We start from the raw sequence: 12,932 nt of genomic DNA, 5'->3' as shown, positions 1-12,932 counted from the left end.
TCTTGATCTCCCCATTGTGACTGTGAAAACTGGTGAAAAACATGGTCTGAGATGATGGTCTCCTCTCTAGCAGACTGGGTACCTTGGAATAACTTTTACTCTCTTCTAATTTGTGTGTGAAAGGATCAAAAAAAAGGTAAAATCATAAACATTTATGGTTTTCCTTCCCTTGTTTTCCAAGGAGTGGAAAGGAAGATCTGTTTATTGTGCTCAGTGGGCTTTTAGAGAGGATTCAAACATGAGAAGTTGAGAGGGCGAATAATCTAGAAAGCAAAATGAATAGGTAGTTTTGGTGGTGGGAATGAGGAGAAGAGGCAGGGAAAAGAAGGATCTAGAGTCTTTACTGGTGTAGAGAGAAGAAACTGTAAGTTCAGCAGCGACACTCCAGGTTTACCAGTCTTTGGGAAGAGTGGGAGAAAAGGACATAAGGTTTCAGCAGCTTCCATGAGAAGTGAATCCTAAGAGAGGGGAGAGATGTCTGAGGAGAAGTTTAAAGATATCCTGGGTGATGTGTGTAACAGCTTCCTTTCTGCCCTCAAGGCATTTCTGCAAAACCAGTGTTTCTTTTCTAGTCTACGTGCAATGAGATTTGTAACACTGCTGATGAGCAGGCAAAAAGGCCCACACTGCAAGTAGTTAAATACATGGAAAGAACATCAAAGTTCCCTTTTGTAATTGGCTCTATCAATAGTGGTGCTATTGGTATTTTTCTTTTTGCACAACTATTTATGGGAATATCTTTACCTTGTATAGATGGTTCTATGGAATCCAAGGCAATACTTTATTTTTGGCCATAACTAAGGAGAAGCAGGAATCTGAAATAAAGTGAAATAAGTCTCTAGATGCCTTTCAAAACAATTACAGGCACATATAAATCAACCCGGAGCCTCCTAGCTTCCAGAGTCATATATGGGAAAGGAAATGGAGTGCCACATTGGCTCTTTGTGTTGCTGGGTTCCCCTGATGTCTGTTGTCATTTCCTTTGCAGGGGTAACCAGCTCAAAGACCTGGGGGCATCTATGTCCTGACTTCAGTAGAAAAGACACAAGAACCTCCATCACTGTCTGGGATCTGGTTTTGTGACTTGCATTTTGTGTGCGTGCATGTGGGGGTACTTTGGGTGGGTGGGTGGTGCATAGCAGGTAAATGTGAAAGGGCATTTGTTAGGAGACTCTTCAACCCTAACCAAGTCATTCCTGTGTCTAATTAGAAAGAACTACATTATGAAATAATGCTAAACTCTACCCACAGAGTCCATTGAATTCTGTTCCTAAGTCCACATCAGCAGACATCTCTCAGGTTGAAGACAGACATAAATCATAAGGTAACACCTTACTAGGCCTTGCTATACATTATTGTATAGCAATTATCGTAGGTTAAAGATATCATAGTATTATGGCTACAGTATATTTGTAAATGGTTCAAACTGAAAACTGGACAGAGACAGAAAGAGAAAAGAATACAGCAAGTACACAATGTTAACATTTTGAGAACATGAGCAAAGCATATCTGGGAATTCTTTATACTAATTATGTAACTTTGTATGTATTAAATTATTTCAAAATAACTTAAAAAAAAAGACTAAAAATTGCCATAAACAAAAAGAAAAGACAGGTACTAAAACAGGAAAATATTTGTAATATATAGCATAGACAGTGAATTAATTTCTTAATACATAAATCATAATAAAAAGATAAACACTGCAATAAAAAAGTTAAATGAACAGTAAGTTACAAAAAGAAGTATACATGGCCCATCAACATGTGTGTGTATGGATTGGTGGGTTGTATATATACATATATATACTTAGTATATAAGAAAAATGAAAAATTTTGAAAAGATATGATAAAATTTTACCTAATAAATTGCTTCCTCAAAAACAAACAGACTCAAAAGCAAAACAAACAGACTAAGAAGAAAACAATGCAAAATTAGAGGTGGAATCATTAAATGGGTGTTTTGATTTGGTCACGCTGTCAGAACACAATATACCTGAATTGGATTGGGTTATTCAAAGGGGATTTATTAAGTTACAAATGGACATTCCTAAGGCCATGAAAATGTCCAAATTAAGGCATCCAGAGAAAGATACCTTAACTTAGAAGAAAGGCCAATGGTAGCTGTGGTTTCTTTGTCACATGGGAAGGTACTTGGCGATCTCTGCTGTCCTTCTTTCTCGGCTTCTGGTTTCAAACAGTTCTCTCAGCTTCTGTGGGTATTTCTGACTTTCCCTGGGGTATTTTCTGTCAGCATCTCCAAATGTCTGTGTCTTGGTTTCACCTCTCTGTTCTCCACGTTGGCTCTGAGGTCTCTATGTTTCCTGCCTTTTATTCTTTTCATAGAGGACTCCAGTAAAAGGATTAAGACCCATCTTGAAATGGATGGGTCATACCTCCATAGAAAAAACCTAATCAAAAGATCCCACCCATAATAAGGTGGCCCCTACAAGACTGAATTAGAAAAACATGGCTTTTCTGGGATGTATAACAGTTGCAAACCAGCACATTCCATACTCTGGACCCCCAAAAGACATGTTCTTTCCATATACAAAATACATTCATTCAGTCACATTATCACAAAAGCCTTAAACCATTTCAGTAACAATATAAATACAATACAAAGTAAAAAACAGTATAAAATCTCATAGCAAAATCAGTTACAGGTGTGGTTTGTCCTATGGCAAAATTCTCGTCTGGCTGTGAACCTGTGACACTTAGAAGGGGTCATCTGCTTCCAATAAACAAAGGAGGGACAGTCTAAGATAAACATTTCCTTTTCTATGGGGAAAGAAACTTAAAAGGAAAACAGGGGTCACCTGACCCAAACAGTTCTGAAAACCAGCAGGGCAAACTCCATTAGATTTCAAGGTCTGAGATCATTTATAGAATGACATCTCATCCTCAAGGTTTGAGAGAGTAGCAATTCCACCCTTTCTAAGTGCTCATGCAGAGGTTGTGCTCTCTCCAAACAGTGGGATGAGGATTGCAACATCGGTGAGCATTGGAGAGATCATGGTATTCTTGGCCCCACCCTCTTCAAGCATATGGGTAGCACCTGGACAGTCTGTGTGCTGGTTTGAAAGGAAGTATGCCCCCTATAAAAGCCATGTTTTAATCAAAATCCCATTTCATAAAGGTAGAATAATCCCTATTCAACACTGTATGTTTGAAACTGTAATCAGATCATCTCCTGTTGTGATGATCTGAGATGTGATTTAACCAAGAGTGGTTGTTAAACTGGATTAGGTGATGGCATGTCTCCACCCATTTGGGTGGGTCTTGATAAGTTTACTGGAGTCCTATAAAAGAGGAAACATTTTGGAGAATGAGAGATTTGGAGGAGTAGAGAATGCTGCAGTACCATGAAGCAGCCATGCGACCTTTGGAGATGAAGAAGGAAAATGCCTCCTGGGGAGCTTCATGAAACAGGAAGCCAGGAGAAGAAGCTAGCAGATGATGCTGTGTTCACAATGTGCCTTCCAGATAAGAGAGGAACCCTGACCATGTTCACCATGTGCCCTTCCACCTGAGAAAGAAACCCTGAACTTCATCGGTGGTGTCTTTCCCTGGATACCGTAGATTGGACATTTCTATAGACTTCCTTTAATTGGGATATTTTCTCGGCCTTAGAACTGTAAACTAACAACTTATTAAAATCCCCCGTTTAAAAGCCATTCTGTTTCTGGTATATTGCATTCTGGCAGCTAGCAGACTAGAACACTCTGCCATCTCCAGGGCACACACTCTATCTCTTCAGAACAGGGTGGTGGTGGCCAGGCCCTGCCCAATCATCAGGGAACATACTCCACACTCTCTAAGGCCTGGGGCAGCAAAATTCTTTCTGAATATCAAGGAGGAAGGCCCTCTCTCTCCCTTTGGGGCAAACACACCATCTCCAATGCATGGGTAGATCTGATCTCTGGCCCAAGATTTCCTGGCTCCAGACCTTAGTTTCCATGGTTCTGCCTTTGAAGTAATTTTTCCTTCAATTTGTCCCTTTTTGGTCCCTTTCCATCCAGACTTACGTACAGATCTTATAACAAACGTGTTGGTTTTCCATGCAGCATGCAGTCCACAACCGTCAAACAATGGAGTTTCTGCAAATCCTTTCTGGATAATTCCATCTCCAGTCCTGGCTTGTGCTGAAATGGCTGACTGATTCCAAGTTTGGTTAAATCCTCACAGGAGGCTCTATTCTCTGGGGTCTCCCTTTCTTGAAACCCAAAACTTTCCTCAGTTTCTGCTTTCTCTGTACGCAAGAGTTCATTTCTCAGCTTATCTCTTTCCTCTTATATTTTACTATAAGCTGCAAGGAGAAGCCAGGCTGCATTTAGTTTGGAAATTTCCTCAGCTGGGTATCTGAGCTCATCACTTCCAAATTCTACCTTCCAGCCTACTATACTTCTAATTTCGCCAAATTCTCCTCCACTTTTTTTTCTGCTAGTTTTAAACACGGATTACCTTCCTTCCAGTTTGAAAAGACACATTCATTATTTCTGTCTAAGGCCTTATTGGTAGTATTTTTAGAGTCCATATTTCTACCTACAGTTTCCTCAAAATAATCAAGGTCTCCTCTATCAAGGATTTCTTAATTCCTCCAGAATCTTCCCCTTATCCATTTACAAAGCTCTTCTAGCATCTTTGACATTTTCAAATTGCAGCACTCCACCTCTCTGGCCCCCAAATCTGTTTCAGTTTGCTAATGCTGCCAGAATGCAATATACCAGAAAGGGATTGTATTTTTGTTTTGTTCTGTTTTTTTTCAATCTACTAAATTTATTTTAACATCTGTTTCCCCTATTATTTCTTTTTAATCCATATGTTTTTTGTCTTTCAAAAAGGTAGATAAAAGGAGCATCAGACACAATATTTTCACAATCACACAGTCACACTGCAAAAGCTTTATCTTATACAGTCATCTTCAAGAAACATGGCCACTGAAATACAGCTCTACACTTTCAGGCATTTCCCTCCAGCCTCTCCATTACACTTTAACTAAAAAGGTTGTATCTATTTAATGTGTAAGAATAACTGCAGGATAACCTCTCGATTGTGTTTGGAATCTCTCAGCCATTGACCCTTTATTTTATCTCATTTCACTCTTCCCCTTTTTGGTTGAGAAAGTTTTCTCAATCCCTTGATGCTGAGACCGAGATCCTTCTAGGATTTCTGTCCTATGTTGCCAGGAAGGTCCACATCTCTGGGAATCATGTCCCACATAGAGTGGATTGGTTTTTTAAAGGGGATTTATTAAGTTACAAATTTACATTCCTAAGGCCATGAAAATGTCTAAATTAAGGTATCCAGAGAAACTACCTTGGCTTAGAAGAAAGGCCAATGGTGTCGGGAGTTTCTCTGTCACATGGGAAAGAACATGGCGAGGTCTGCTGTCCTTCTCTCTTTGTTTCTGGTTTCAAATGGCTCTCTCAGCTTCTGTGGGTCTTCCTGGCTTCCCCTGGGGCATTTTCTGTCTGCATCTCCAAATGTCTGTGTCTTAGTTTCATCTCTCTGCTCTCTGTGTTGGCTCTGAGGTCTCTCTATGCTCCCTGCCTTTTATTCTCTTCATAGAGGCCTCCAGTAAAAAGATTTAAGGCCCATCTTGAATTGGGTGGGTCACATCTGCATGGAAACAGCCTAATTAAAAGTTCCCACCCAACAAAAGGTCTGCACCCACAAGATTGGATGAGAAGATCATGACTTCTCTGTGGTACATTAACAGTTTCAAACTGGTACAATGGGCATAATCTAGCTATCAAATATTCTTGGAAACAGAAAAAGTTTTAAAAGATGTTCAGTCCTTTCGATCCAACATTTCCTTTTACTTAGTAGGATTTATGCTGAGGAAATAATCAGTGAGGTGCAAAATTATGTATGAGGCAGTTCATTATGACATTATTTATAATAACAATGTGAAAAGTCTAACAAATGGGGATTGCATTGCTGTATCCTCATGATGGATTACTAAGTAGCCATGAAAAAAATTCATGTGGGGAGAGAGTGTTTATTGACAATGGGAAATGTTAACAATATGCACAATGCTAACAATAGTTATCTTTGGGCAGCATCATTATTTTGCTGGTAATAACCTTCTGGCATGAAAAGATATTCTGTGGTTAGTATTGTGATTTTTATTTCTGAAGGTGTGAAATGGGCATAATCAACAAACCAAGAGCTTAAAGAATAGCTGAAGGTCCACCTTTGCAAAATGACATGGGCTTTGCAAAAAAATAATGGGATTTCCAAACAAATGTTTTGCTTGACTCTGAAAATTTTGTTCATTAGAATAGTCTCAAAACACAAAATATATTTCTCCAGAGTTTTTTTTTCTTCATACCTAACCATCAATGTAAGTATGCCTTTATGAAAAAATGATAGATATAAATATCCCAATTTGAAGTATAGATAAAGTTGAAGGGGAGCTAGAGATGAACTGGTCTAATTTTATCATTTAATTGATAAAGAATCCAAGGTCAAGAGAGATTAAATGACTTGCTTAGTTAATATCCTTAATATGTCAAACTCCTCTGCAAATAATGAGAAAAACCTAAAGACCACAATAGGAGATTGGGCAATAAATATGAACATAAAAGTCACAAAAGAAGAAATGCAATTAACCAATTAATATGCATAAAATATTACTTATAAGTACTAAGAGAAACAAATTTTTTTAAAAAAAACCTCTTTAATGTTAATTGTGCCTAACAAATGGATACTCTCCCAAAGCAAGCAGGTAAACAAACTAATAATCCAAAGTGCGCTTAGGATAACACAATAGAAAACACCGTGACAACAGCAGAAACCTCCTGTCCTCTGCCCACCATGATGGTCAGGTTCATGCTTCAACTTGGCCAGGTGGTGATGGCTGGTTGCCTGGTCAGGCAAGCGCTGGCCTGTCTGTTGCTGTGAGGACATTTCATGGACTTAAATCATGACCATGTTGGCTGCACCCAGAGTGTCTTCTGCAATGAGTGGTGCTTAATCTAATCACTGGAAGGCTTTTAAGGAGGATTCAAAAGAGACAATCATTCTTCCTGCTTTAGCCAGCCAGCTTCTCCTGAGAGTTAATTGATGACCTTGATTGGAGCTGCCAGCTTGCGGCCTGCCCTACAGATCTGGGACTCTTACATCCCCATGGTTATGTGAGACAGTTTTATAAATTTTGTATTTACAGATATCTCCTGCTGATTCTGTTTCTATAGAGAACCCTAACTAATACACCATCACGCCCACCAATATTCCTCTCCTGGTACCTAGGATATGGTCAAAAATAATGCCTCAATAAAGAAAAGGACAAATACTACAGCAGGGAAGCTAAATGAACAAGCAAGTAACAAAAAAGCACAAGTTGAATAACTGATTGAGAAATGCATTATTCACATTAAAAACACATTCTTCCTTTTGAAAGGATTCATAAAAGTATGACTCTAAAAAGTGTTTTGCTAACTTTATGATATATACTTATTTTATAAAGCCAGGTTAAGCACATGAACATAATGGATACGTATTCCTGCCTCTTCAAGCAGATTTAGAGGAGTCTGAATTCTTAGTTTCCTTTTCAACTGAGGCCAAAAGTCTCTTTGTAAGTATTCATATCCTAGAACAAACTCTTTTCTCTCGTGAATCATGGTTTTATGCAAATAGAGCTCCTTTTAATGCTATAAATGCTAGCAAAATTCCCCTCAGATTACCTAGGAAGCAGTGCTTAATTCCATACAAATAAAATATAGCATTAAGGAAACTTCCTTACTTTCTTCAAGAATTAGTATTTTTTAGTGACCAATTTTTAGTAATCTTAATTTCAAATTAGGTGGTAAAGCAATGAGAAAACGTTGGCAAGATCTGACTCCACTGGAAACAGAAATTAAATAACCCTAGAAAATAAACAATCTTCTATTTGAATTAACACACAATGCCATAAATTTAATAAGCATTTTGACTGAAAGAGTCTGTATACCAAAATGTGGCTTCTTTATCTGAAATGCTGGCTTACTTGGTTTTAGGAAAATAGATGCAATGTTTTTACTGCTGCTCATTTTTAAAAAATGGATTTCTGTTCTTAAATGTTAATTGATTTCCTGTATTGCACAAGAAATATTATCTATTATGTTTTTCAATGCATAAAATATGCATTTTTGGCCTTCAAATTTTGCTCCTAAAACAAACACTTCTGATGGCTTACAACTTAATGTTTTCTCGGTAGATTTCTTAAAATATGCACAAAGAAAAAAGAGGGGAAAAGGATGCTATTTATTTCATACATAAACAAGTGTGTCTTAAGAATTATATTTTCATCTGAGCCCATTAACGTATACTGAGCAGATGTGTACATGTAGTAAGTTTCTTTTGAACATAGAACTATGCTAGTTTTCACATTATGAAGCAAATGCTGGGAAGCGAAACTTCACTCCTCCACTAGGGGGCACCTGTTGTTCCAGCTCATCCTCGAGGGACAGACTCATGACTTCACCAGAACGGCAGAAAATCTGGCTTAGTCTAAAACTGTTCTGGAGTGAGCCCAGATTCCTAGCTTAGCTTTGGAGCTGACTCAGAGACTCAACAATAGGATAGTCTGGAATTAGAAGGGAACTTTCTAAACCGCCATGGACTCAGAGCAGGGGTAGTCAACTACAGGCTGGCATGCCACCTGCCTTTGTAAATAAAGACTTATTGGAACACAGCCACATTCATTGGTTCGTGTTTTGTCTGTGACTGTTTTCCCGCTACCATGGCAGAGTGCAGTAGTTGTGACCCAGAATGTATGGCTTGCAAAGTAGGAAATATTTACTATCTGGCCCTTTACAGCAAAAGCTTGCTGAGTCCTGCTCTCAGGGAACCTGGGATAGAGGGCCATAACTGCACTCTGTTCAGAACCAACCTCCACAGCAAGCAAAAAATCATGTTATTACCCAATCTTATGCCAAGTTTTGCTATTCTCCTATGTCACAGGAGGGTATGTCCTTTGAGAATCTATCTTTGGACACTATTTCAGGTTGGAAAATTATGTTGGAATACAGAACCACCCTTGCGTACTTCCTGATCCCATAATAACCTTAATTGGAGGGTGACGTTTTCCTTAGGCTTTGCAATGTGGCTACCTGCAGTCTGACGAGTGTGTGCACACATTCATATGCATGCAAAGACATTGAGATTCCCACTCATACACCAGCATAAACATGTACGGATATAGCCAAAGGTTGATCTATACCATTTTTTTTCCATTGAATGAGATGTAAGATATAAGTGGGAGAATTTTGACCTAGTTGGCAGTGGAAGAGAAATGGGAGTGAGTACTTTTTAGCGCTTGTTAATGAGAAATAATATGAGAAGGAGATGAGATGTGATTCTGAGGCCCTTACTTTCTACAAATGTGAATCATTCTGTCACTCATTTGCCCAGGCCCTCTATCTTTCTGCAGCATCAGCAGCTCAAGCACAGGTGGGAGAAAGGCAGGGAAGTAATGCTGTTGAAGCAATGTTCATGTTCATTGGGAGGCTTCCAAACTTCTGGAAGGCTGAATGCCATCTATCAGTTGCTTCATCCTCTCAGGTTGGCTGGGGAATGGGTTCTAGAAGGAATTTTCCTTCGGGTTTAGTCCTTCACTGGGTTAGGAAGTAATACGCATGGATTAGCAAAAGGAGGAACACCCAAGTCTGACTGTACCCATGTCTTGCAGACATCTACTGGTATCTATCTGTCTTGCTGTAATGGAAACCAAAAGGCAGTCATGGGCCTGATGTGAGACTGGAAGTATACAAGTAAGGTCATGGTTTGATTCTAGTGAGCAGACATATTCTGAGTTTTTGATATTTTATAATTTTCATTGCTAACATTTAAAAATTTCCATTTAAAAGCATGATTTCCAACTTCTATTGAAAATCTGAAATCTCTGGACACACTGGGCTTCATTCCAGCTTGTCAGTGCTTGCCTAGGGTGGAGGGATGGCTTCCCTTCAGAAAGAACCTGAGTTTTCCAGTTTTGGTGGATTGCTTGTTTTGTTTTTCTTTGTACCCAGTCTGTTTCAGTCATTTGTGTTATCTGCCTGGCCCCTGGAGCCTTTGAGTTTGCAGCCCTACTCTACCTGTTGCAGAAAGAATTTGTGCTATTGCAGCTTATATTTCTCTGGTAGTCATTCTGTATCTCCTTTGACCCCTGCTAAGAGTCTCTATCTTACCTACTCTTTAAGTGATCTAATCACATGCCATCCTGAGTCTACTACTGAACAGAATAAACAATCCACTTTTGGGAAGATGCATTGCTACATGTGTAGGGTGATTTATTATATTGATCTGAATGACTGCAAAGAGCAAAGGTTTTACTGTAAAAGGGTGATCTTAGCATAGCTAACACTAAGAATGATCAATTCCTTTCCATCACCTTTCTGGTGATGATGCATGCCATAGATTCTGAAGAAGATGGAAGCATATTTGCAGTGCTGCATCCACAGAGTCTAATTATACTTGGTTTGGAAATGATGGTTCCTAAGACTCTCAGGTTGGCCTTTTTGGAACCCTATATTTCACTTTAGATGGAACAAAAATGGCGACACAAAAAGAAAAAAGAATTTTGATACCTGTCATACTGTTGGGAGTCATAGATTAGTAATCATTCTGGATCATTCTGGAAATCACTGACATCTCCTGCAAAGAAAAAAATACCCACAGGTTAAAAGATCACTTGTTATAGTAACAATACCACATTTTTCATGGTATTTGTGTTCTAAACCAATATCACATGCTGTAATTAGCTCATTTGTCTTTATAACATTCCTGAGAGGCAAGATTTGTTAGTCTTAACTCAGAATTGGGGAATTAGAAGTGTAGGCAAGCTATGTGATATGTGTAAGTTTACAAGACTTCTAAATTTCAATCTCGGGGTTCTTTCTATCAGAACTCACTGTCATCCCTCCTTTCTCAGACAGGATTTTTTCTTAAAGAAAGGGCTGAAGACTTGGGTGTCAACTTCTATGTGATATGACTGATTTTTAGCATATTTCTATTTAAACCTATGTGGGAGTCACAGAAATTAAGTATTATGGTCTGTTTCAGAGGCTTATTGATTTAACTTTAAAATTTAGAAATCACATACATATATGTTCTCTATACTTAAAGCATTAAAATAATTATATACTTTCATGTTTTAACGTGTAAGGATGCTGTCTTCTAAATATATTCAGGATAGGTTTTTAAAACAAAAAAGCAGGAGTTCGAGTTTCATCAAATGCAATGTGAATAGATAAGGTATAATAATGTAGATAAGAAACCATCTACTCTTAAATTCAAAATCTATTTTAACAATAAAAAATTAGCAACAGAAAAATTAGAAATTTAGAACTTTTTAAAGATGCATTGGGAAGAAGAAAATGTGCATTATAATTTTTTAAAATAATAAATCTCATTTTAAATGAAAAAAAAAGTCTCATGAGCTTTTTCATACCTATTCGTCTATTAATGGAAAATGAGGCAAGCAGGCTGTTTGGTATGCACGGACTCAGCTGCACAATTTTCACAACTTTTAGTGCTATATTATAACATCCTTTAAAAAATTAGAGTCACAAATCTTCACTTGGAATCTTTTCAACATCTTATATTTTATTGAGTGTTTCAATGCTTGCTAGGCATTTTTAATCTTTTTACTAGAGGTTTAAAGTATTTTTAAATCATTATTTTGTTCTATACACATGTTTAAAAAATAATATATATTTTCCAAGATTGCATACTATTTTTCCATCTCAGGTTTTTAAGAAAGCTACCAGCCCACTGACTTGCTGTTTCTCCCAAAAGTGGACACCATGTATTTGCATCTTCAGTCTAGATCCTTTCAAAATGTGGTCCATGGATCAGATAGCATGTTAGAAACAGAAAATCTTGGGTCCTACTGAATCACAATTTGCACATGGACAAGATCCCTGGGTAATTCACATGTACTGTAAAGTCTGAGACACACTAATCTAAAGAACTGAATCCATATTCTCATCTTCCCTTTTACTTTTATGACTTTTCCTTCCCAGTCTGCCCTGAATTGCTCCCCACGATCACTACATGAATGAGACTGGAGAGCAATAGATCATCTTAGTCCTCAGGCTGGGGAGGGAGGCAAGGTGGCGCATCAGTGACCAGAGGGGAGAACGGCGAGGGACATCACACAATGGATGATACTGATGGACACAGGTCAGAGGCTTTCAACATATCGGTTGGGGTGGGTCAGGATTATTTTTCCTTTTCTAAAGGAGGTATTCTTGTTCAGTTATAAACGGTGGCTGTGGAAGATTGAATTATGTATCCCAATCTAGGCATGTTGTTAATTTGCATTCCTGTGGGTGTGAACCCATTGCAAATAGAACCTCTTGAAAGTGTCTTTTGAGTTAAGGTGAGTTAAGACCCTACTGAAATGAGGGTGGGTCTTAATCTATATTCCTGAAAGCCTTATACAGAGAAAGAATTGGAAGCCAGAAGTTAGAGAAGGCCACATGGGAGGCCCCAAGTCAGCAGAAATTGGAAGAGCAGATCTGTAATGGGAGGCAAAGATATAAGCCAAGGATTGCGAGCAGCCAGCACCAGGACTACAGGCTCAGGGAGATAGCAAGCCTTGCTGATGCCTTGATTTTGGACTTCTAGCCTCAAATCTGTGAGCCAATAAATGCTGGTTGCCAACCCACTGTGTGGTATTTGTCATAGCAGCAGGGCAGACTAAGACAGTGACAGCATGGTGGATTAGGAACAGCTCTGAAGCCTGAAGCATGGGTTTCAGGGTCAATGCTGCCATGGGATCTTAGCTGGGAATTTCACACCACTGCACTCTCAGTTTCTCTGTGAATAAAATGAGGAAAACAATACTTGCTCTATTTACTTCACAAAGCTGACGCTGCTGAGGTTTAAAAATGATGTAAGTGAATGTGCTGGATAAACATTACGTACCATACACATGAAAGCCAT

General features: G+C 38.5%; 1 protein-coding gene across 21 annotated transcripts in view; it reads right to left on the bottom strand.

The window, feature by feature from the left end:
- THRB (thyroid hormone receptor beta) overlaps positions 1-12,932 on the bottom strand; it is a 439,676-nt gene that overhangs the window by 121,389 nt on the left and 305,355 nt on the right. For all 21 annotated transcript variants that reach the window (XM_077129992.1, XM_077129987.1, XM_077129986.1 and 18 more), the window contains one exon: positions 10,571-10,637. In XM_077129992.1, coding sequence (XP_076986107.1) covers positions 10,571-10,592 — 22 coding nt within the window. In that variant the 5' untranslated portion in view covers positions 10,593-10,637. The remainder of the gene's footprint in view (positions 1-10,570; positions 10,638-12,932) is intronic.

The sequence above is a fragment of the Tamandua tetradactyla genome, chromosome 15, assembly GCF_023851605.1.
Source record: "Tamandua tetradactyla isolate mTamTet1 chromosome 15, mTamTet1.pri, whole genome shotgun sequence".
NCBI classification, from domain to species: Eukaryota; Metazoa; Chordata; class Mammalia; order Pilosa; family Myrmecophagidae; genus Tamandua; species Tamandua tetradactyla.
This window is presented reverse-complemented; position numbering and strand designations above follow the sequence as displayed.